Source organism: Motacilla alba, chromosome 21 (assembly GCF_015832195.1).
Source record: "Motacilla alba alba isolate MOTALB_02 chromosome 21, Motacilla_alba_V1.0_pri, whole genome shotgun sequence".
NCBI lineage: Eukaryota > Metazoa > Chordata > Aves > Passeriformes > Motacillidae > Motacilla > Motacilla alba.
In genome coordinates this window covers 4,062,643-4,088,780 of record NC_052036.1, presented here as the reverse complement: position 1 = coordinate 4,088,780, position 26,138 = coordinate 4,062,643, and the positions used below count along the sequence as shown (strand labels likewise).

Genomic DNA, 26,138 nt, shown 5'->3' with positions numbered 1-26,138 from the left:
AATGATGCTTTGTATAATTATCACTATTCTGTGGTACCATTACCAGGCAAAAGCACAGAATCTTAATGACCAGGTTCTCATGGCAGCCTGGAGTTGTTGTCTGACACCACGTGGCCGTAAAACCTCCCCATGAACACAGCTGCTGATGGCACAACCCCACAGGCAGACAGCACGAGTCTGTTTAAGCAACAGACAACCCATTTTGTGCATGAAACCAGCAGAGTCTTACTGCTGGAACCTGAAGTGAGGCTTTCTGCATTTACCCAACAACCTCACAAGACCCAGGCTCTGCTCCAGCAGCTCTGTATTCCCTGCCCTGTGTGGGAATTCCTGTCCAGTGTGGACCAGGATGCTCATGGACCAGGATGTTTGTGGCCAGGGCCGGCATGATCCTGCTGACCAGGGGCTTTCCAGTGCCTCTGCCCTTATTTCAACTCTACCAACAAATCCAGGTATTTCAGAGAGATTCTTGAGGTATTCTTGAGATTCATGTGAGCGACTTGAAAGCTCCTCCACCGAGACCAAGAGCTTCAGGCCAAATGTTTGAAGGTTTTTGTGGGCAGACTGCACACCACTTCTTGTTACAAGAGAAGCAGCAGCAGGACTGGACTAAGTCAGTGCTGAAGCACCTTCCTTACAACAGAGCACACTCTTTACATCATGTAACTCTTAATGAAACCGAGCCACAACCACAACACAAACCCTACACAGCTCCAAGGCACAAAGCCTTGGTATTGTAGGTCTCAGCTGTATACCTACCACTTAACTCTGAAAAATATTACTTATAAAAGATGATTCCTAAAAGCAAAGTTTGGAATTTTATTACGCCTCTGGGCTAGATTGGCTGATCTTTGAAGAAATAGGGTTGTACCCTTTTCATCTGATATCCACAGGACAATATTTTAGCAGTGAGAGAGGTCAAAAGAAATAGATCCACGGGGCTCTTGGCACGTGATGCATGTTTAGCCAGCCAGGGCAGCACTGCCAGGCTCAAAGGGCACCACACAGCCTTAATAATACAACACTCTGGAATGTGATGGATTATCCCTACCAAAGTGGGAAGATATCACCCAAAAGGCCATGAAGCAGATGGAGCATGTGAAAAACACTCAGAAATGCAGACCAAAAAAAAAAAAAAAGAGAAAGTAGCACAGGAAGGAATCCCTGTGACACCACACTCATTAGCAGTGACACAGAGACTTCTTAACCTCAATAATCAAACGTCCCTTCCCATTTTACAGAGCACGCAGATTATAATAACCCCTTCTGCTATCACTGCTGTGTTTTATCTTCACTTAGCTGTGTGAGCCACTGCAATTATCCCTTTCAGAGCTTCATTTATTGCCTAGAGAAGGCAGGACACCCAGGCAGAGATAGCCATGATGGATCACAGTGTGGAGGAGCTGCTGGACACTGACCAAACTGCCCCAGTGCTGGCAGGTATCACCTGTGGACTGTGCTGGTGGGACAGAAGGGCAGAAGGATCCCTCAGCTCTTCTGAGCCCATCCCAGTTGGCTGCTGCCAACTCCCCATCTTTAACACTTTACAGTCTTGAAAATGTCACTGTGTCTTCAGGAAGGAAATGGTTTATTGAGAGGTCATTAGCAAACAAACTGCTGTTTTAAACCCCCATTCACTTACACTTTATTTCCCTACCATTCTCTAATTTCATGTCTGTCCAAGTCCAGGTCTCTGCAGGCTGTACTTCAGTCCAAGGGCAGGTGGTGAGCAAACCCAAGGTGCTGGAACTGCAGCAGGACCAGCCAGGGACACCAAGGGAGCTGCATGCTGGGCTCTCCCCTTCCCTTCTCCCTTTGTCCCGGCCAGCCATGACTTCTGAGCTGCCAGGGACACCAAGGGAGCTGCATGCTGGGCTCTCCCCTTCCCTTCTCCCTTTGTCCCGGCCAGCCATGACTTCTGGGCTGCCTTCCTCCTCTGCCAGAGGACCTGGGGCCTTGTCTGCATTTGGAACAGGAGAAACCTTCCCGCAGGCGACGAGAGGGGAAAATCAACATGGACGAGTGAAACAGTTTGGAATTGCTATGTATTGAAAATTAGCTTCTATTTTAACTACAATTTAATCCATACTTTGCTTCGGTAAATGTGCCGATAGGTGTTTGCTGCTTGCAGATTGTCACGCTAAGCAAAACATCAAGTCAATTTGTTTTAAAAGAAATTGATTTGAGAGCATTAGATTCATCAGCATTCCCTTTTTCCAACTGAAAACGGGGTCTGAGTAATGACTCAATATTCCACCCCAGATCAAACCTTTAGTTTAACTTTTTTAAGTACCTGAATAACTTTTTTAAGCACATGATTAGCTTTTTAAAGCAACCCGTGGCTGTTGGGACACTGCCCATCCATCACCACGGCCCTTCCCATCATCCCACTGCTGAAATGTTCCCAGGCAGGAGCTCTGCAGACAAAGCTGTTTGTCCTGAGCAGACCTGCATCAGCTCCAGAGAGCAGATCCATCAGCCCAAACTGCCTGCAGAGTGCCAAAGCTGAGCTTCCTCCTAAATCACACCACGCCATGTCCTGGTTGGAGAGCCGGCTCTCACCAGCACTCCAGCTGCTGGGTTGTGAAAAATGTGTATTTTATGATTGGCTTTTCACAAATATTAAAATGAAAAATGTGTATTTTATGACTGGCTTTTTCACAAATATTAAAATGAATATTATATGTGTTATGTTAGAAAGTTGTGCTGTATTAATTTTTTAAGTAGTGTGTTAAATATAGTTTTAGGTTATAACATCATGTTAAAATAGAAACCATGCTATGTAAGATACTTTTTTTCAAGAGAGGACTCGCACCAAGATAGCGGCCACAGGACACCTAAATCTTTCAGAGAAAAATAATTTATTTCTCCCTTATCAGAAGAAATTAACTTCTTCCCACCTCGCTCAGCCCTGGTCATCAGGATTCAGAGGAAGAAGCTGACACTGAGCAGACAGAACCCTTTGTTTGAATGGAATTGATGCATCATGGATGAGCTGTATGAATGTGCAACAGGCTGTTGCCTTTAAGGGTTAATCCTCTGTTAACGTGGGTCCTTTTTCAGGCTTATTTTGCCCAGAAAAGGTACCTGGACCATCTGTAACTCTTTGTTTTTATTGTCTTTTATTGTCCTAAATCCTAATTGTCCAAATTTTTATTACTCTAATTATATTACTATTTTTATAACCATTTTATTACTATTAAACTTTTAAAATTTTAAAAACAAATGATTGGCGTTTTTCACGTGGGTGATGAGCAGTGCTGACACGTTGCTGCCTCCAGAGCCACTGGTACATCCTGCAAGTTGGGCAGCTCTGAAATTCAGCTGTGCCCCACCAGCAGCAGGAGCAGGAAGGGTACAGCATCCCACCCTCAGCCTGTGCCTGCTCCCACCAGCAGGAGCTGTTTCTCAACAAACACCTTGCGAGTGTCTTTTTAAGCTGCGTCCAAGGTTTGAAAGAGCTGCCTCCTGGGAAGGTCAGGAGAGGATGAAGAGGCTCCCCTGGGGAATCTGGCTGGTCACTCTGTACCATGTGGCATGTGGCCATGGCCCTGTGCAGCACATCCTGTCCCAGGGAGGGGACCGGCAGCCCCCACTGCTCCTTCCATGGCACAGGCACTGCCCTCTGGCTGCAAACCACCTCTTCAGCTGTGGGAGCAGGCAGGTACTCCCACCACAAGGCAGGAATGACACCAAAACTGCTTCATGGGCACCACTGCCTCCCCTGCCTGACCCCCAGTACCAAACTGCCATGAGGGCGCTCATGGAGGCGAACCAGCCTTCCACTGTAAATGTTTGGACAAATACTCTCAAAGCTTGCATCCTTTTCCTAATTTTGCTTTTTGAAACAACAGTATTAGAGGTCTCCCTTTCGGCATGAAACAAAGAAATGTGACTTTCCACTTCCCACTCATTTTATTCCATGCTGACACTGCTGAAAATTCTATTTTTAAATAGAATTTCTTTCTGATGATGTATATTGGCAATCAAGCGCAGGCACAGCATGGTTTTCTGACAAGTTAAAATTCTATGGTATTTTCTCCTAAATAGTCTTATGTACTGATTACTTAGAAGAGTGAATTCCCTGCAAAGCTGTACCCAGGCACTAGGTTTTTGCTCCAGCTGATAAATGTAAGCAATAAAAATATGTTCCATTCTACAGCAGTGCCTATTAAAATGTAAACACCACTGGAAGATTTTGAGCAGGCTACAGAAATGCTTTATTCAAAAGCAAAAGGCTGTCTGAGGCTGCCAAAACCTGGCACAGCACATCCATTCGTCAAACAGCACCTTCCAGCAGTCCCTGGGACAGTGCCACGGGGTCACACTGGGAGCACTGCTGGCACCTTCCCTACTCAGCCTACAGAAACCAGGAGCTGCCGTGGGAGCAGGACATGAGGTGATGGGTGCACAGCACCCTGTGTTCTGCTGGGCTGATGGGAGAGCCATGGCACCAGGTTTTGGCCATGCTCAGAAGAAGCCTCTGCCAGAGCTGGGGAAAAGCAAATGTGTCCCATGTTGAGACAAACCTTCCTGCCTCTGAGGTCAGAGGTGCATCTACAGCCTGCATGAAGCAAGATGCTGATGAATCGAAATTCAAAATGTCCCTCATGAATAATTCATTGTATGCGTTTGAGCGAGCTATAGCAGTGTAAATATATGTATGGCTACAAACAGATATGTATATATGCAAATTAACAAAGGAATGGCTCAAGTTACCCACACGGAAAAAGCCCAGTGACCTGAGGATGTTTGTTTCATACGGCTCAGACACATCAAACTGTAACTAAAGAAACAGCCTGAAATTTATCAAACCATGGCACCACTCACTCATAACATAACAAATCCTCCTCATTTATTTATATTTGGTTTTTTCCTTAACTCAAGTTTTACTCTCCCAGCCCATCATCTCTGCCAGGCCAAAATGAAGTCCCCACGTCACCAGGAGCCATCAGCTCAGCACCACCACGTCCCCCCTTGGCAGTGAAATTACATGAATAACCATTACCGTGGTAGGCCAGCAAGTGCATTAAACCCCTGGAATTCATATAAACAACACAAGAACATAAATGACAGACATAGGTGCAGGGTCCATCGATCATCCCCTTCTCCCTCACAGCAAGAAATGTGGGATCACATTAAAAATAGAACAGACACCTGCAACTAGACGGGTATTTATACAGAATATTGTGACAACTGTCATTTCACATTAGTCAGCAAGATCCCACAGGACCTGGAGAAGTATTAACTGTGCTGCATTTTTTTTTCTGGCAAAATATAATAAAATCCACTTTCTTGATGGCTTTCTGGTGGGGATTGCTGCTCTCCCTGAAGTCATTCATGAAATAAGGATGCACCTCCAAGAGCCTGGATAGAAAACATTTTACCTGGGCACCAGAGTATGGAGCGGGATTGGGGGGCGGTGTGATTCTTCACTTGGGACTCATCCATGCTTTTTCACAATGTTTTGATGACACCAAACTCAAAAAATTACCATAGATAACCCAAAGTCAAGGCAGACCCAATGCATGATGGTTATGTGATTAATAATTTGAATTATGACCCCCAAACTGTGAAGATCAGAGGACTGTGCACTCCTAAGAGCCCATTTATTGAACAGGTTCCTAAAAGGTGTGAAGGAGGAAAATTCCAAATTCCAGAGTCAGAGGTACAGAGGCAATTCTGTTTACTTACAATAACAAAAATGCTTTGCCCATACAGGTGAAGCATTTCAAGGTCTTGCTTGTTACCCTGAGCCTCATGCAATAAAAATAGGACTTTTGTGAAGGTCCTAGACACTCCTTTTATTTGGTGAAAGACATTTACATCACTGGAAGCAAAATGTATCCTCAACAGCAATGTAGTTCCTGTCAAAAAACACACTGTGCCCTACATTTTACCATCCTTACAGTAAATCATTTATACACTGTGCAGAGACACGTGGTGCTCACTGAGAAACACCAAGGCTCATTGTGTGTCCCAAGGAGCACTCAGCAAGTACAGGCAAGGTGAACAAGGACAAAGAAATACCTTGGATACAACCTCTGATGGACAGGGCTGGAGAGACAAGACATGATGGACAAGGAGACAGAATGGGAAGGGACAAAGGGAACTAGAGAAACAAGGGTGACATCAGGACAAGAGCATGTCAACAAGGCAAAACTCAAAAAACTTTATGGTGAAGAAGAGGGTCTTGAAACAGATGGAGAAAGGGCCAAGATGCCACCAATGGGTTCCAAAGAAAAGGTGACAGAACTGGGATGGCAGACAGAGAGTGCTGAGTGCATCCATCAGTGGGTCAAGGGGAGCCACTGGAAGGAGAAGGGCGTTGTCAGAGCATAGGAAGGCTTTCAGCAGCAGCAGCTGAAGGAAACAAGGGAACATCTGTACTCTCCTGGAAAGAGCAACAAAATTGTTGTTTTAGAACAACTCACACAAGAGAAGAGGCAGAACTGCCCTGACCAGAACTACAAGGTAAAATGTAATGTGGCACAGTGGAAAGAGGAGAACTGATCTGCCTGTCATTTGATGCCACAAGAAGCATTTTATAAACACACATTAAAATTCAGGTTCTGTTTCTGAGTGCCTCTCGCTGAGGGAACTGGAGAGGGCATGGCCTTGACTCATGTCCTGGCTGGCACCAAGGTCCCCAGCTGTGCCAACTCAGACCTGTGCTCCCAACAAAGGCCATCTGTCAGTGGCCTCTGACACCCCAGCTCTCCCCAGCCGTGTCCCTGTGTCCAGGGCATCTGGGCTTGTTTGTACCAACAACGCTCATGTCGAAGCACAGCCTGTCACACAAGAAGCACAGCCTGTCACACAGCTCCTTGGCATCTGGGCTGGGAATTGCCTCAGTGATTCAACCACGCTTCCCTTCCATCCCATCAGTGGTTGGTCCAACCCCAGTCGTCACCTGCCCAGCAGAGGGGGACAGGCCACCTGTCCCAGACTCTGCAGGGCTCAGAGGAACCTGTCATGGCACTCTCAGCCAGGTGGAAGACATCCATCTGTGGGCCCCTAAAATAGAACCAGCATGGCCATACACAAAATGTTTGACCAGTACAAGTGATCAGCCCCTTGGAGCATCATTCCCAAGCCTGCAGCAAGCTCTCCACCTTTGCCCATCTTTGCATCATGACCAACATCTTTCTGGAAGATAAAGGCATAACAACTGAATTCAGGCAACAGGAGGTGGGATTTTCCAATGTGTGCTGTGCAGGCCACATGATCCTGATGCCTTAAGTTTCAGCTTTCATATTATCCAGATTCTGTGCTGCATTAGTATATAACTCTGAACTCCACATAAAGTGTTAGCAAGTTCTCCTCACGCTTCAGTCACACAAAACAATCCTTTTCCAACCCGAGAACCAAGGACACTGTTGCAGCTTCAGGCCCAAAAAGTGTAAACAACAGTGAATTGAGGAGAGCAGTCTGGGAGGATGGGACTGCATAACCTGAAGCTGCAATCAGACAATCAATCCCAATATGGACATGGACCAAAACTTATAAAAGTGTGAAAACTCGTGACCCACTGTCCATCTTGGGTGTAGCCTCGGTCAGGCTCTTGTACTGCCCAAGGTGTATCCTTGGAAGGCCTTTTAATAAATCTACTTTATTCCTTTAGCCTCTGTTCTAGGTAGCCTCTCAAGGCATCAATCCAGCTGTTCCTCTTGACCTTGAAATCTCTATTTTAATTAATGTGTCCTCCTCGTTACAGAATATCAAGGATATCAAGGAACATTACAGCCAACGATCTTGTACTTGGGGCTTTTCCTCCCACCATGGACTTTCAACAACTGTTACACATTTTTCTTTGATTTTGATAATCTAAAGTTAAAATCACGACCTATCCCCAATCCACTTCAGATTTTGTTTGTTTAATCAAGACTTGAGCAATTTCAAAGATGTTTTTACAATTCAAACACTGTGTGGTTTCACACTGAGATGATCCTTTGAAATCTGAAAAGTTCTCCAATGCCAACCTCACAGTTTTAATCTTCCTGATATTGCAGGCGATCTAGTTGATCTCACAGATGATTCTGATTAAATGAGCTTTTTTAAAAGAGCCTTTTTTTAAAATGAGCTCTCTCCAGCTCTCACAAAAATATATAAAATATTTACAAATGTGATACAATGAACTTTATGTTCTCCTTCTGCTTAGAGCAACACTTGGTGCACAGGTGCTGACATTTCTTAGTCATTAAAGAAACCAAACCTAAAATTCTTTAAAACTATTTTATTCAATACTCTATTGGGGTTTTCCTCTAACAGCAGTGACTGCACAGCTCTCATAGGATATATACAAGAAGAGTTATTTCTGTGGATAAAAGACAACAAGAAGTCAATAATCTTTGGCAGACAGCCTTCATTGTTCTGCTACCACAAGCGCATCCAACTGCTGATGACCCTTAATGTTTCCCTGATATTGTTTTCTGCCATAAAATGGAAGATCTAATATATGCTGAAGGTCAGTCCCCACCAAAGACTGTATGCAATCAGAGATAGCCTTCATGAACTCACTGAAATTTGTAATACTGTGCACAACATCCTCATCCTGTCCCAGCAGTGACTCCATCCGTGTGTCCTCTGCCCAGGATGCTGCAGAGCTGGAAGTGCCCTCACTTCTGCACCACTCCTTGTGCACGGGGAAAAGCTGATCCATGGATCACACCAGAGCATGTGGAAGCTGCTGGCACAGGCAGTATAACCCCATAAACACTTGATGAAGAAGGATAAAGCCCTGCCCACATTCCCCAGGGGCCCCCACCTCTGCTAGGGACACACACTTGCACTTAGGGCATCAGCAGCAGAAAATCCTTCCTTTCAGTGATCAGCTCTAAATGCACATCTTTTAGAAAAAATCACAACTAAAACCTGGACTTCTCACCATAGCTCGGAGTCGGGCAATTATGAGGGACTTTTAATAAGTAATTTAGGTAATTAAAAAGTCAAACATGCAATATGCAAGAAGCAGCATCAGTGTGTCACTGCTCTGTGGCAGTGCTCCTGATCCTGGCCAGTGGCTCCAGTGTGGCTCATGATGGCTCCAGTGCCACTGGAACACATCACTGTGGCTCTGTGATGGCTGCAAAGGGTTTTCCACACAAGCCTGAGCTTGGCTCATGTTGGAACATGTTTTGTCACCAACATATATAAAGTGTGTTGGGTAATTGCTGCTGGAATTCAACATGTGCTGTATCTCATCTAGGAGATGCAATTTACTGGCTGTATTCCAGTAAAATAACTTTATGGCTTTCTGTCATGATAAATAACTGTTAATAGCATAATGGAATTAATATTTACTTTGAAGCTATGCTGTCTATTCAAATAAAGTTGCTATATATAGAATCATCCCCATGCTGCTGGGCTTTTAAATGCTGAGACTTGACAGGACAACAGGCAAATATTAAATTCCAGTTCCCTCCAGCCATTAATAAACCTTTTGATTTTGGGTTTGTGATTGAAACCGTTCTGTCTATTTTATACAGCTGTGATAGTTCAAGAAGTGTTAATTCAAATGTGGGACAGACAAGGCAGGAAGGGCTTTTGGGGTCTGGGAGCTCCCTCTGCCTGCCCTAAGAATGGAGACAGTGTAGGATGGTGGGTCTGGACCACCTGACTTGGAGCTAGGGGCAGAAACCTCAGCAAGTGTCCACAGGAAAGTTCATGATTTAACACACAAAAATTTATTATGTTTTTGTCATTGTAAATGTACTTTTTGTAATTCCAACAAGGAGAGATTAAAGAGATGCTGAAGTCAAACCATATCTCTTCTTCCCGGGGATGAAGGGAAGTACACAGAAGGCAGGAAAGGAGATGGCATTTCACCTTTTAAAGCTCAAAACCATGCTTTCTTTTAGGAGGAAAATGCTAAAATAAATTTTCCCAGCTATGGTAAGACATTACAGACACAATGGAAACTTGCCTGCAGGGACAACAGTGAGCCTGACCAACAGAAGGACAAGGAAGGGCCAAGCCATTGCTCCCATCATGCATGCTCGGAATGAAGTGCAGCGGGAGGATTAGGCAGTGCAGCAGAGTCACAGCGTTGCAAATCCTCCTCACAGTGCTCCAGCATGCTCGTGTCACTTCATCCTGCTTTTATTCAACATTTCTTCATGGCAACAAGCACACAAAAACTGCAGGCAAAGTGTAACCATCAACAGAAACGCCCACGCAGTATCAGAGAGTGTCTGGGGTCAGACAGAAGGCAGAATCTTCACAAACATATTTATAGTGCTCTAAGACGCTGCAGTCCTCTGGAGCACGGGGCCTTTTAATGGAAAAACACCACGGATTTGTTGTGGCGACTGACAAGGAGCCACTCCAGCATCCTGGAGCTGTCCGGCGTGGAGGGCAGAGGGAATGCCGGGGTGGGGGCTGCAGTGGGTCAGCGCTGGACGAGCAAAGAGATGCTGGGGCACCCAGCCCTGCCACCACCAACACACCTCCTTGGGGAGACCCTGGGGGGGCATTCCCTGCTCTAGGGAGACACAAGAAGCTTCCCTCAAAAAGCTGTTAGACACCACTGGCTCCTTCCCCTGTTCCTATGTCTGTTCCCATGTCCCTGAGCCACTCCTTCCCTATTCCCTTCTTGGCCCTCATCTTTGTACTGCCCCGAGACCAGGCTCAGCCCCCCGGCCCCTGGGGAGGCAAAGTGAGACCCTCTGTGTGTGGGTGCTGGACCTGAACATCTCACCGGGTATTATGCAAAGGTCCTTTTTGCTTCCTCAGCCTGGACTATGTCAGCAGCAGTTCAGGCTGCTACACCCCCTGCAGAAGCACCGAGACATGCCCCAGGAGCCCCCAGGCTCTGCACGGGGAGATCAGAATCTGTAGTGATGGATTTGGATGCCGGAAATCTTCACCTTAGAGGAGTTCAGAGCTACTGTACCTTATTGTGAGAGCTCAGCCAGACATTAAACCAAGCGCTGCAGGCAGAGAGGGACACCGAGCCCTCGCTGGTGCGTGGAGCTGTGTCCAGCTCCTGTCCGTGGAGGACGGAGGGACCCCAGCTGTGGGGCGAGCATCACCACAACACTGAGCGGCAGAGGACTGGGGCTCTGGGGTCCGGCTGCAGCTGTGCAGCCCCCCGGGAGGGCGGCGGGGTCCCTCCCGCACGGAGCCGCTGCTGATCCCGGCAGCCACGCGATGGCAGCAGGAATATGGGAACACCGGAGCGGGCGAGCGCATCATCCCACCGCTCCGGGGAAGAGGAATCCCGCAAAGACGAGGTAACTGCCACGTGTGAGACAACGTCTGCGATGGGTTTAGGGCAAGCAGAGTGCAGAAAAACAGTTTTTCTCCCCAAAATACAGTAATTCACACTTTCAGCATTCCTGGTATTACCACCGGGGTCACTCGGGCTCCCGGGCTGCAGCGCTGACACAGCAGAGCCGAGTGCCCCGGCAGCTTCAGCCTGACCTACAGCACACACGGCAAGACTCAGCACAGCTCCTGCCTCACACCAATTCCTGCTCAGATCCCGGCTGGGAACCAAGAGAACCCCTTGCTGCTGGCTCTGCTCCCCTCTGCCATGTCTCCCTTTCACTTCACCCCAGGGTACTAGTGGCAATTAATGCTTTTTATGGCCAGAAAGTGTCCAAACACCATCTAATTAGTGCTTATCCCTTGCCTACATAAAAAGGGAAGTAAATAACATCCTACAGAGGTGTGGCCATCCAAACATGTCAGATGTATCCACACTCTAAAATGACAGGTAACTCTTGACAGGTTCTGTGTCTGTGTTGCTTGCTGGGGACACCACCAGATTGCGTTTAGGAACTCCAGCACCTTCAAACCTTCAAACAAGACTCTGCTCTCCCTTCCCACGCACACCTTGGTGAGCAATATCCCACTTTCCAACAGGAACTCAAGAAATTAAAATGTTTAATGCACCCCTGACGCACACAGAATCAGCAGCAATACAACAAACGAGGTTTGCCCTCCTGCCTAACACACAGAGAAAGAAATAAATAAAGAGGAGCTCACGAAAAGCCAGGCAGGGAATGCAGAGCCACCGAGGTTCCTCTCTTCCCATGCAAGCCCTTATCTCCGTCACAGCCCACAATGCAATTACAAGATTACAAGGCACATGCTGCTCCAGCATCTGGATCCTCCGTGCAGGCACAGGGATCCCTACAGAACCAGGAAACCTCTTCATCTTGTGAGGAATGGCAGGGATTCTCCTCACAGCACGGCTCCCACTGACCCCTCTCCAGGCACCACTTCCAGGGACAGACATTGTCTGGAGTTCCTATTTGTCCACACAGGCACAGAAAGAAACTGTGTGGTCAAAAAGGTACATGCTGACCACCAACTCTGGTCCAAAAAGCACTGATGTTTATTTTGTTTTGCTGTAAACTCATCTACATTGCAAACCCAGGGATAAAGTCTGTACCAATCCCCTCCATACCCATCCCAGTCCCTAGCAGGTTAAATCCAGACCACAGAGCCAGCAATCCAATCTCCATATATTTTATTCTCAATATATTTCATTTCTGGCCACCAATCTTTAGATCTCCTATTGGATTTTGTTTTCATAAATGGATTTTCCCACAGAGCTAGCAGAAAATAGATTTAATTTCGAATTTCTCTAAACTGAAATAGTCAATATAAATGTCAGTGTGTGTTTGTGCCATGCAGTTGGTAAGGTGACACAAGCCTCACATTTCACAGGGATTCAGGGGCCTGCCAGCGTGTTTTGTGTCTGTATACTTGTTCTAATGCTTTCCTTCATAAGGATAACTAAAAGTATATATATATTTATTAAAAATTTTGTTTTCCTGTTTTGTTTTGGAGATGCAAAAAGCAGTATGACATCCAGCACTGCTTTGCAGGCAAGTCAAGAGGCAAAATTCAATGTCAGGAGAGGATTCTGCAAATTGACATCCCCACAGACCCATCAAAGAATGGTCTGGATTGGAAGGGACCTCAAGGACACCCTGCCATGGGCAGGGACACTTCCACTGCTGTAGGTCCCTGGTTCCCTCTCTCCCCCCTGCACAGGGTGTAGTTGCAGCACCAATTACTCAACAAAATTCCAATCTAGCCTGACGTTAATGTCATTAGTCCACAGAGATCCTTTTGGAATCATTTACATCAAAACTGTCGTTTTACATCCTAAATGAAAAATGCTCAGACTTCAGTGAATGGGATTTGAATTACAGCCCTACCACATGTGGCTCAGCTTTATTCCCGCTATTTATTAAACAGGGGAAAATGATGATGCAGTCAATTACAGAGCAATTACCTGAGCACTGCTGCAAACCTGTTGCCTTGCACTGCAGGGACAGTGGCTGTCCTTGACTTGGGCAGAACTTGCCTACAGGGCACCTGCCAGGCAGAGCATCCCCCAAGGCCCTGATCTCAGCTGCATCTTCATTCTGAGACACCCAGATACTAGGAACACTTCTACTGATAAGTTAAATAAACCACGACAATTAAAGGATTAGGAATGTTATGGGTCTTGTGAAGAAAAATATCTTCTGGACATGTACAGGCCATTAGAAAAAGAAGCCAAAACTCAAGAGAATTTGCTGTGACTTTATGTTACTGCAGGAGAATACATCAGGGCCCTGATATACAAAAGGATTATTGATATCTATGTTCCCTTCTGAAGAGACTCCCAGGAGATCCATTCTGGACTTAACAATAATCCATACTCCCCTTCAGAAATGGCAAAACAATGCTCCCATTTCCCAGGACTGCCTCCAACACAGGAATCATTAAGATGCCATCACAACCCTGCATTCCAGTTGCCATAAACACCAGCTGGAACAGGAATAAATCCCAACCACAGCTCATGAGCAGTCAACACCTCCACATTTCTGCACAAGCATCTGCCTGTGGTGCCCACTGTGGAGATGTGCACAATGCAAAGGTGAGTGTGCCACAGCAAAAGTGTGGAGATGCTGCTGGTCCCTAATGAGCTACAGGGGCTTAACAGAGAGGCTGGTTATAAAGGGGATCAGTGAAATCTCAGGAGAGGCGTCAGGACAATGACATTTGCGGCAATCGTGAAGAAGAGAAAAGTGCCCCTCCTTGGGAGCAGTTTCTCCCTTGCTCAGGGCCACTTGTTTGTGTTAATGCATGCACACGTGTGTGTCATATTTCCAGAAAGCCTCTCACATTAAACTCTCCTTTCTCCTCCAAAGCCTTCCACAGTATTTCTCTGAAATGCATTAAGCAGACTGAGTGAACAATGTGATCCTGATTAGTTTGCAAACTACACAGCTCACCTCTGAGGGTGAGCAAAGCCCATGTAAATGAAAGTGAACTGCAGCGAATTGGCTCGGGCTGCCCAAGGAATCACTCTCCAGATCAGGGCTGCTCCAGCGTGCCACCTCCAGGGCTCCCACCCTCCCATGACAACTGAGGAGATTTCACCCACGAGAGCAGGGAATAGAGAGATGTAAAACCACTTTGCAGCTCAGTATTCCATGGTGGGCTATTCTGCACAGTGCGGAGGAGCCCATTTGGTCATTTACCAAAAGCAGAAGTCTGGTCCTTCCCAGGTGCCCCAGGCTGCAGAGGCCACTGATGCTGTCCCCACTCTGGAGACCCAGGGCGAGCACAGGGACACTCCCAAAACCCAAATGCTAGGAAACCTGTGCAAAATTTTGATGGCGATGTCCCAGGGTTTATGCAGTAATTGAATAATCTAAAATTTTCATTCCTGTCCTCATGGACTAATCTGCAATAGTGTTAAGGGACTGTTATGATATTAATTAAATACAAGTCCTGCATACAAAATTGATACTTCGCATCTCCATCTCCACAAGGGAGTTTCTCTCTTAATAAGACTGAAATCAAGTTTTACTTTTTTGTTGTTTTTTCTTTTTAAGGAATTCATAAAGATTACCATATTGTACCAAGGTAACAAACACCCAATCTACAAGAGACCAAGGTATTTCAAATACAGAAGCTCTGGTGCTTGGCGTGGGACTCGGGGCACAGCTCTGCCCCAGCCTTGGGACAGCCCTTCTCCAAAACCACTTCTCAGGCACTGGGGTTTGGAGAGACTAAAATATCCTCAACTCAGGATAAACAGCAGCTTGATCAGTGTCGACCTTCCAAAACACAGATGAAGAGAGGGAAATTCACTATAAAAACATGACCTCATTTGAATTTTGGCAGCAGTTTACTACAAATTCACGTGAAGGCACAGTTACACCCTCCTGGAAAAGTTCACACACAAGAAAAGGCAGAAATGCATCCTCTGAGCCCAGGAGCCTGCAAAGCAGAGCAGCACCATCCAGAGTCATGCAAAGCTATTCCAACACTCCCCTTACTATTATTTATTAGTTAATATTTTTAATTATGTGAATTGATTAGGAACGCATCACCAGGGATCCTAATTAATTAGAATTTTAGAAAGGATCACAGACCAGAGATTCCACAAAGAATTGCACAAAGAGGTGTATTAAGGGAAAGGCCAAATTAACTTCTCCTTTCTGGTTTATCCAGCCTTTTCTAACAGGACTGTGATCAGATTAACCAAGTATTACCCAAACCCCTCCTGGACAGCAGTGCTAACCAAGGCAACAGCTTGAGGATTTCAGGGCATTTTCATTTAACATCCACTTGGTTAAGTAGTTTATTCCTCCTAATCCATATTTATTTAAATGAGTCAAAGTAGTTTATTCCTTATTTATGTCCTAAATTTGTTTTATCTGCCTCACCCATGCTCACCAAATCCTTCTACAGGGTTCTGATAGACATCAACATCCCTCAGGATCTGATGTAGACTTTTTGTTTCAAAAATGTATTTTTCTATTTACCCAAAACTTGGAAAGACAAAGGAGCCATCACATTGACAACACTCAGGAATTAATTATTAAATGTTCTAATACAAATCCCTGTTCAGAACTGGCTGGTCAGTAGTTTCACAGGCCAGCACGTTCCTCTTCCCTGCCTCCGAGCTGCCATTTCCAGAGCAATGTTTGGATGCTACTGATGCTCTTGGCTGTCGGCTCTGCAAGTACTTTTCCATCAGTGCAACAATGATCCCTATTTATCTTCTGGCTGCAAGAGTTGCTGAGATGATCTGGCAGTGCCACAAGGCAGACAGTTATTTCATGCCCTGTTAAACCCTAATGCGGCTAACTACGGTATCACTCCAAATTTGAAAAAAGGCTTTTTTTGTTATTTTAAATCTGCTGCCTACGTGTCCAAGTTGAGAACATTGCTTCCTTTTAGAATGGTATCAGCAACCTAAACCCAAAACGCTGTCTGTGAAGTAGCAAGGTGTACTGATTGAGTAATTAATTAATAAGGTTAAAACTACATCATTCTGCCCAAGAAACACCTGCAAGTCAAGAGAACAGACAACTTCTGCATCGTTCAGAACAGAGACTGGCAGTGACCACCCAGGTGCTGCCTGAGGATGAGAGGGTGCAAGTATCTTCTTGAAGACAGAAAATCAGGTACTAAAGGGCTCTCAAGCTGGAGAAGGATGTAGGAATGAATGGCTAAACCCTGGTACATCCAAATCACAAAGCAAGCAGTTTAACACTTATTTTCCTGAGTGGTGAATGTGATCAGCCACAAAGAGGATCCCTGAAAGCTGCGCTTCCTCCAGCTCCAGATGTGCCCATCTGTATTTGCTACTTTCCAGGAGACACACTTCAGTAAAATAGAAATTAATGGGTTCAGTGCAGGGTTCTTTGAGCTAAACACAATCACCAGCACATCCATGCAGCCAGGCACTGAAGGGCTGGATAGCTCCAACTTTGGAACAACCCCAAGAAAGTCCCATTTATTTTCTCGTGTGTTCATGTGGCAGCCAAAGGTCATCAACAACCTCTTGCTACAGGTAAAGGGACAGCACAGGGTCTGGTGTTCTAAATTGTGAAAGTTTACAGAAGTTAATTAAATCACACTCTGCAAACCCAAAACAAAAACAAGGCACCATTTCTGCGATGATGACTTTTTTTTTTTTTTTTTTTGTGCTTGTCATAATAAAACATTGTTATTGGATGTAAAAATTATGGAACAAAGTTATGCCTCTCTGGTGTAATATAATGCAATCCATTTAATACTATTTTAAACCCCAAAACCTCATTAGAGCAGACAGAATGTAAGAATGACAAATGGGCTAGGAGGAAGCTGGAGCACGAGATGAATTCTGGGCACTCGTCCCCTTCCCGTTGCTGGCGCTGACTTTGGGATGCTGGGAGAGTGTCAGCCACCAGCACCACGTGGGGAGAGCAGGGTGCCCCTCACCCCAACAGGAGGGACATTCTGCTGCCAGACAGGCCTGGAGACACAGGTGAAGCTCTGCCTGTCATGGACACCCCAATTACCCCAGCCAGGCTCACAGGCTGTCAACTGTAAAATCAACCCAGCCTGCACAAACACACACCCAGCAGCCTCATGCTCCTTGGCCAAAATGGCACAGCTGAACACTGCAATTACACATTTTAACAGCCTTGCACCACTTTGGCCCCAAGTTTGGTATCCAGTGTTGGGAATATAGCCCTGCTGTCTTAGGAATGAGCTGGGCACAGCTCTGCGCGTGGGCTTCTGCTACCAGAACAAGTAATTGCTATTTAATAAATATAAAACTTGGATAAATGCACTTGTTATCCACACCTCTGCAAACCTTTAACATCAGAAGTGACCAGAGTGATCAGAACAGCTCTCTCCTCATGCAGATGGAGGTTAAGAAAGAAAAGTGATGTCAAACAATGACACATTTTAGAACAAACGAGCTTCTTCAGAAATAATGCCTCAGGTGCAATCACTTGCATGAATGTGTCTGAGTGGCTGAATACCATCAGCAGGGCAAAGGTTCTCTCAAAACACACATGGATTCTGGGCCAAATTGGACAGAAATTCAACTCCTGCATACTGCCAGACCAACACTCCATCAGCACACAGAAATTACAGCAATTGCTACCAAAACTTAGCTGAGATTTGTGAGAATCAAACTGGACCCATCCCAGCTACCATGGTTACAGAGACACCTGAGGTGTCGCATTGCCCTTGGGCAGTGCCTGTTACAAAAACCAGGGAGTTTACCAGAAGATGCTCAGTGTGGAGACACTCTACAGTCACACAGCCCAGCCAGCAGCCACACAGACAGGTGGTGAAGCTGTACTCACATTTTGCTCAAAGCAGTAATAAATAACAAGTCTATTTGCTGGGGGTGGGGCGAGTTGGGGTTTAACCCCAGCCAGCAACTAAGACCCAGGCTGGGGGTAGCAGATGGAATCCAGCAAATGGGAGTAATTTTCTGAAGGTGTGGACAGCGTTTGTTGGGTTGAGATGTCCTGGGGAGCTGTCACCTCCTGGCCCAGCACAGCCCACAGCCGCCCCCACCACGCTCCTACCTCCACTCCTTGCACCTTCAGTTTCATGTGATCCTCTCTGGTGGTCTTCCCGTCTTTCCTTTTTTTCCAGCAATATCCATCTTTCCTGTATTTCACTTTCTTTCTGTTGTACAGGATCATAGAACCATTCTGTGGTCTAAAAGCAAGAAACAGGTTTGGGTTACATAAAGCAACAAAACCAGACTGAAAGTGTCTATGGAACAATGTCCCACAGACCAGAAAAAGGCTCCACAGAACAGCAACAGTCAGGATTTGGTGTCAAATAAATGCTCCCCTTTTGCTGCTGTTACCTGGCTGAAGTGATGTCTGCAATCTGCAAGCTCTCCTGGGAGGATCTTGTACCTAATGCAGGAAGTGCCAGTGATAGGTTAAAGAAAAAAAAAGGAAAGGAATCCTGATAAAACAACCAACATTTTTACTGGGTGTATTTTGACTGCTACATGCTGAAAATTAGAAGAAAAGAAAAATTAGGGGGAAAAAAGGATTGTTGTTATTTAATTACAATTTTTCTTTCTTGCTAACACATCAGCAGAATGAGATTCCAACCACCTCTAAGGCCGCACCAGGACATGAATGTTGGCTTAAAATTACAATAAACAAGCAAAAAGGAAGGGAAGGATAAAAGCATGAGCTTGTACATTGGTTTCACTGTTCTGCTTAGATCAGTGCTAGACAGGGAGTAACCTGCTCTCTTCTGAGCACCTTCTCAACTTCAAAGTCACAGGAAAACTTTTTCCACTTAAAAACTACGCTGGCAATTTGAAATGTCCTTAAAGGCATGGTGGTGCCCAGCAGACAGCAGCTGCTGTAGTTTGGGTGTAGAGAGATTTTGCTGTTTGCTAAGCCAAATCACAACTGAGGCAAGTCTGTTGTAACACCGAGAAATAACAAATACCCTCCAAGCTGGGAAGCAGTGAGCGTTTTTCCACATACACACAAATATTTATTGCTTGTGGCCAGAAACCCAAGCCTTATCCTCCCAAACTACACCTCCTCCTATCCCCCAGGTCCCAGCAGCCTGGACCCAAAGGCTTGGGGAGGCTGCTCCTCCTCTCTTTCTCCTCCGCATCGCCCTGAAAATGAACCCTCAGGTGTCAGCACAGCCACGGTATCTGTCTGACAGCACTGGAGATAGTGCATTAATTCAGTGGAGGTATTATGTATCTCACTTCAATGTTTATTCTATGAACCCCCAGTCACTGCACGTGGCAGCTTAAACCCTTCCCACAGCACCAGAGATGACCCAGGCACCTTCGGGCTGTGTCCGTGGCTGACGAGTCACCCAGGGCAGGCAATGAAAAGCCAGAGAGAGCTGAGCTCCTGCCTGGTGCCCCTGCCCTCACACACACGGTGTTCCACAAAACAGAGGACCTGGAGGCTTCTGATGCCAGGGAAATCCTGCTTCCCTCGCCCCCAGTGCCACGCGGGCACAGGCAGGGCACAGCTGAGCTCTGCAGCCTCGCTGCTGCTCTGCAGGGCTGGAACCAGGTTTGCTGCTTGATTTCTGCAACGAAAAAGGAACACAGTGAGAGGGCACTGGCAAAGCAGTTAACGAGATTTATAGAAAATAGAGCCCAATGAAACAAAATCTCTTAAGGATCTCTGGAGCGGTTTTCGATTTTGATAAGAGTGTATTGAGCTGCTTTAAGGCTCACAGAAAGCAGCTGGTTTTAAAGATAACTTCATGAGATGAGACACAATTTTAACCTGATCTACACTGCTGCTGCATTTCACTCACTGTAAGGATGAGAAGAGGAAAGCTCTGCCCTGCTCATCCATCCCTCAGCATTCAGACATAGCCCAGAGCAGCCAACTGATCATGTGGGAAGACACAGCAGGCGAAGCCTGCCGGGGATTCCCAGGGCATGTGACAGATGTGACTCCAGCCCAAATCTCTGGGGGTTTTGCCACTCAGACTGAATTTGGGGATTTCCTTTTTCCCTGTGCAGACGAGAGGGACTAAGTCATAAGCCTGAGCACAGACTGCAGTTCTTGATTGGCTCTGGATTTCCTCTCCTTTACAAGCCTGTGGCATTTAAAAGCTGCCTAATCTCTATTTTGGTTTCTTGCCTGTGGCCTGAGGGAAGGAGAGGGAAGGACAGGAAGAGTAATTGCAAAACAGAAAGCCTTTTGTCTCAAGTATTGATGAGATCTGGAATGCTTTCCTCCCTCTCACCCTGCTATCTCTCGCCAAGGCTCCCACAAATTGCCACAACAGTCTAAGAGCTACTTTTGCCCAAATAGTTCCTGCTACAGCCAGGAAGATCCTAAATTCTATTTTCCTACTTATTTTTAACATGAACAGTCATCCCCCTGCAGCCAAAGGGTCTGAGCTCGTTTCTTGGGGCAACCCAGGGCTCCTGACAGTGCTCAGGAGTAATCCAGGCCACTGGATAAAACAGAGTTTCCCTCAGTAAGACAAAGAGAGGGAGGAACAGAGGAAATGGGATTTCCAGGGACAATTTTCCAGAGAGGTTATTTTGGATTTGACACCCAACTCAGCTGTGCATACTGACCTCTGGCTCTAAGTCCTGCTCTGAGTGGGTTTTGTTTCTTTTGGATTAAGTCCCTCAACCTGGGTCATAGGAATCTAAACCTACTTATCTTCTTGTTAACAGGAACCAGGATGCAAAGAGGGAATAAACAGAAAGCAAATTAAGATTAGGATATTTTGGTCAACTGATGCTTCATCTGTCACTCCATTAGTGCTCAAATTTAGGTCCCTCTGGCTTGAAGGACAGAGATTTCCCCTTAATCACATTACTGCAATATTAAAAATGCTTTTCAGTTTAACCAGTTTCCTCTAAATTGTCACATTGAGATGTGGTAAATGTCAGACATATCAGTTAATGAAAACTACGTTTTACTGCCTCAGGAGCTGGGGGTGCCAAAAGGGAATTGCAAATACTGCAAATCCAAAAGAGTCTCTTTTTCAAGATAACAGAGCAAAATCAGCCAGAGCAATTCCTTGAGAAGGTCCATGGCTCTAAGAGTTATTTTTTATTCTATCATCTGCATTTATTCCAGTTCCAATCCAAGGAGGATATTTAAAGGACAAATACAGATGTTTAATACAGCTGCCATAAAGCAGAGGTATCACACAGCAGACCCTCCCTGTACCTCACCAGTGCAGGAGCAGAAGCTGCCCCCAGTGCCTGGGTGACAAGCCCCCTCCATCCCTGCCACCACCACGCTGAGAGATGGCTCCTGCAAACAGCCTGGATGATGCCATTTTTCACCTGCATGATATTTTCTCTGGCTGTGAAGTTATCGTGGAGCCAAGGGACAACAGGAGGGGACTGTCTTCCATCTTCTGCATCTATGCATGATAATAATGAGAAATTAACTTCGCTTTCCCAAAGGAGCAACCTACTGATGCAGAAACTGGCTGGGAAAAGCTGGAGTCTGGAGGAAGGCATGAAAAGAGACAGCCTTTCAAGAAAATACTGCACCAAATCCTTGTCTCCTTAGGAATGCAAAGAAGACCAAGTTCTTGAACCTGTCTTCATCCAGGCCAGTGTGGGAATGGGGAGAAGTGCCAAGAGCAAGTGCGCCACGGTGCCTCCCGCTCAGCTAATGCCTTGCCATGCAGCAGAGCAGGCAGAGCTCTGGGGCTAGCAAACCCTGCAGGTGATCAACTCCAAGAAAGCATCTATTTCCTTCCTCTCTGCACTGTCCTCACACTGCAGCAGTGATGGACAGGGACTGTCAGTCAAGACTGACATCATGCTCTCAGAAACACCTCATCTCTTATTTCTTGTTTCTGCCCAAGAAAAATATCTGATGACTGAAGTTATTTCTCCCCTGAGGAATTCTGCTCTTGAAGTCTTCATTTACCTTGACATTTCCCCTCACTGCACCTGTGGCTTATCAGAAGATTAAAGCCCAAATGGAAAACTGAAAGAGGAATCTCAAGCAGTTGCAGTCCTTGGCATCCCACCCGCCCTTGGCCATGCAGATACCTGGACACTCACTGCTGGTTTAGGAGGTCACCCAGACTCAGTAAGGGTGGAGGCACCCAAGGCCAAGGCAGAGCCATAACCCCTGTCTCAAGGGCATCACCCACCAGCCCAGGGATGCACCTGGAGGATGCTCTAGCAGGTAGATCTCTTCCATACTGACAAAAAGCTTTAAAATTATATTTACATGGGCAAATGTTTTCAGGACTGTGGGGATTTTGTCCACCACAGCTGTAACACTGGCAGATCACACAAAAATTTGTTTGACAAATACTTTTTCTCCCCCCTCCTAAATAAATGCTTGGCTTTGACACTCAGGCAATGACTCACACTTACCCTGAAAGAAAAGAAACCCCAGCATGTGCCCAGCCTGCACCAGTGGGACCAATAACCAAAGAAAAGCCCCTCAAAAACTTAATGTAGACATTCAGACTTCACCATAACTGCTGGAAAGCCACGGCATCTCATGGGGAGAGGCTGCTGCCATTACAACCTCCACTATACTCACTGCAAGTTGGGATTACTGGCACAGTGACTGAAGGAATCACAGATTAGATGTTTGAAATTTGTCTGATCTTTGAACTCTACAGGGATGAAATAAAGACTTCAGATAAGTCTTCTTATCCATGTAGTAGGAGGTATAAATCACAAGGAAATGTAAATAGACTGCAAATTTTTTGTATCTAGAATTAAATGTCATTTCCATTTAAGATGTAAGCGAACGTCCTTCATATCTACAATATTTAAGAAGTTAAAGTCGAAAGTCTCAGACTTAGCAATTCTGTCCAGAGTTGCGGTTAACGCAATGGCTAATCCCATCAAGGGGGCATTAATTGGTGTCTAGATGCTCCTTCTCATAGCAGCAGTAGGCCATAAAACTTAATCCTTACCTCCTCTTTCCAGCATGTAGCCTCTGTGTTCATCAATAAAAGTAATGTGATTCATTAAGTATGGGAGTAATTACCTGCAGCTCCAACAAACAGGACTGAACAAGCCATGCCAGTGCCAAGTTGGCTTTTGTGCTGTCGCTCAGATCTGCCAGGGGCTGCCAAGGAAAGCCCTTCTGCAAGATCAGGATAAGTGCTGATGGCTGCAACACAAGCTGCAGACCACTACACAGCTGCTGGGTATCTCCTTGGTGTGGGCTGGGATACCAGCAACAAGTCCTACCCCAAAAGCAGCTCCTCGGGGCAATTTAAGGAGTGATGGTGCCACAAAACCACATTGTGAAGATACCCTGTTTGCGTGGTGCATTGGTACAGAAGTGAATCCCTAGAACATCTGGGGCTCTGCTGACGGAGGCAGGACCCGATTATCCTCCCAGCAGGGATGTCCCTGCAGCACAATGCAGGCAGGTGCCAAGCACAGCACCTTCAGCTGAGAGTGACGGGGAGGCAGAGCCTTGTCCCTGCCCCCGTGGGTGTCCCTGTCAGGCTGCAGAGGCCAAGGGGAGCGGGGCAGCTCCAGGCACCTCGGTATAACAACAACTCCAACCACCACCACTCCTTCTGTGCTAAGACCTGTACTCACTAATGGGTCAGAAATTAGTGTCCTTGTTCTGTGTCCTTGCTCTAGAAACAACCAGAAAACAGTTAACAGGGCTGCCAGCACTAATAAGAGTGATACAACTGATCTGATCCTCAGTAGCCACTTACTCTGCTGCATTTAAGTGTATTGCAGTCAGCTCGTAAGTGTGAACTCCACAAAGGACTCACACAGCACTTCTGCCTATCATGGCTACTCAGTCTGATGAATTCCACCATTATACATTTCCTTTTATAGCAAATTTAAAAAAAACCCAAAAAACAGGTTAAAAATGAAGTAAATATGTTATTTCCCCATCCAGGTGGGTGAGCTCTGCTCTCCCAGTGACATAGCAGGTCAGAACTCAGTTCAGCACCTTGTCTGGACCTCCCTAGGCAGGAAAATAGCTGGAAATAGCACTGTCAGAAAGCTGCATATTTAGTTCAAGCAGTTAACAACAATTTTCCCCACATTTTACTCAGCAACATGATAATTCACATGTTGATCACTCTGAACTCTGTAACAGACTTGAAAAAGAAATTAGAAACAATCTTTATGAACTCCTCAGCACACCGAGCAATTGAAGCCTCCCCGTAACGATGTAGAACCAAAGACAGAATATTAAAATTGTCATTAAGTGGAATGCACATGAAATGCTAAAAAGTCTTTCTGCAAATTATTTCTTGATATAATGTCATGCTGTAGAACTAAATCTTAGTACAAGGTATGAAAAAAGCCAGTTAAATCAACTTTGTTCATTTAAATATAATTTTAAAAGAACTGGCATTCATCTCTTTATTGCTCAAGGATTTTTATCAATTTCTTTAGCCCTCATTTATTTCTCTTCCCTACTCCCATGGGGCTACCATTTGATTTATTGGGAATTAATTCTTACCATTCATGAATGCTTTAAACTATTTTCAGATTAATCACCACCATCTCCACTGGTGCACCGAGGAGGGCCCCGTTCCCTCCCTGTGCTCACACAGACCAAAGGGCTCCAGCCCCCGGGTGCCAGCAGCCATTCTGCCTTATCAACTGCTCTCTCCATGGACACAGATTGTAACAGTGAGGACCAAGGGCTCCAATTAACTTTTAAAAGACTTATTTGGAGATGGCCTCCTCCTGCGGGTGGTACTTCAGTTCTAAATCTGGTCACTTCCCAGTGCAGCAGCAACACATGTGTGCAAACACGGCTGCACTCTTATGGGGAAGTAGGAAAATGGAAGAAAAATTCTATTTATTCAGTTAACTTACTTCCTTTTCAATTTCCCCACTTGTAACAACACCAGCTAACAAGGTTTTCACAACTGTGTCGAAGTGGGGCTGTACCTTGGTTTTGTCCAAAACACCACACACCAGGGAAATTTGCCATGATGCACATGAACCATGTCCTTGGGCTCTGGCAGGTGTCACCTCCCCAGCACTGAGGCTGGAGGGAGCCACGTGGACTTTGCTGGTAATCGGGAAAAATCTCACTGGGAATGGGAGGAGAAGAGAGGTCTGAGGAAGAAAAAGGGCTCTCCCTCTGCTAGCAGCATGCAGCTTGACTCATGACTTGAGACACTATAAAAATCTGTAAATATTTGAAAATTGAATAATAATAAATAATTATAAATTTAAATTGAGAACCACTCCAAATCACAAAGGCAGTTCAACAGCTGATGAACTTCCAACGCTGCAAGCAGCGAAACAGCAAAGACTGGAGGATCTGGGGGTGCTGGTGTGGGAGGGAGCAACTCCCCAGCTGTGGTCCAGTAACACATCTGTCCCCCATCAGCACAGCCCGGCCCAGCAGAAAATGGGCAGAGCACTATGGACAGGGCTGGAGAAGGGACACAGTGCTGCTCAACAGCCACCACCAGCTCACTGTGTCCAGGCAAAAGCATCATTTGCAATATTGCAATTCAATAAAAAATGTTGATTTGCCTTGGACTCCATCAATTGCTGAGACTCCATTGATTATTGATAAATAATAACTAGGTACATAAATCTGGATTAAGCTGGAAACCAGAGATGCTCAAACTGTCCCAGAAGCTGGGCTGATTGGGCTGGCCCTCCTAAGCCCACAGCCAGGACCATCAGCTCTTTGTAGGGCTGAACTTAGGACTGAGCCAGCTGTTGAGGGCAGCTTTAAGATGGGGAAACGCAAGCAACCCCAGCCCTGTCCAGGCAAAGTGAGCACTCCCAGGGAGGGAGGACACAGCTCACTGTGCATCCTCCAAATGGGTTCCCAGGGGTGGCACTGGCCAAGCCTGAGCTCTGTCCAGCAGGCACTGACAAGGCACATGCTGGAATGCCCTGCAGCAGCCTGTTCTCA

The 26,138-nt window shown here is 46.0% G+C and overlaps 1 protein-coding gene across 9 annotated transcripts in view; it reads right to left on the bottom strand.

Moving 5' to 3' along the window:
• CAMTA1 (calmodulin binding transcription activator 1) overlaps positions 1-26,138 on the bottom strand; it is a 241,944-nt gene that overhangs the window by 140,838 nt on the left and 74,968 nt on the right. For all 9 annotated transcript variants that reach the window (XM_038159679.1, XM_038159680.1, XM_038159684.1 and 6 more), the window contains one exon: positions 18,336-18,471. In XM_038159679.1, coding sequence (XP_038015607.1) covers positions 18,336-18,471 — 136 coding nt within the window. The remainder of the gene's footprint in view (positions 1-18,335; positions 18,472-26,138) is intronic.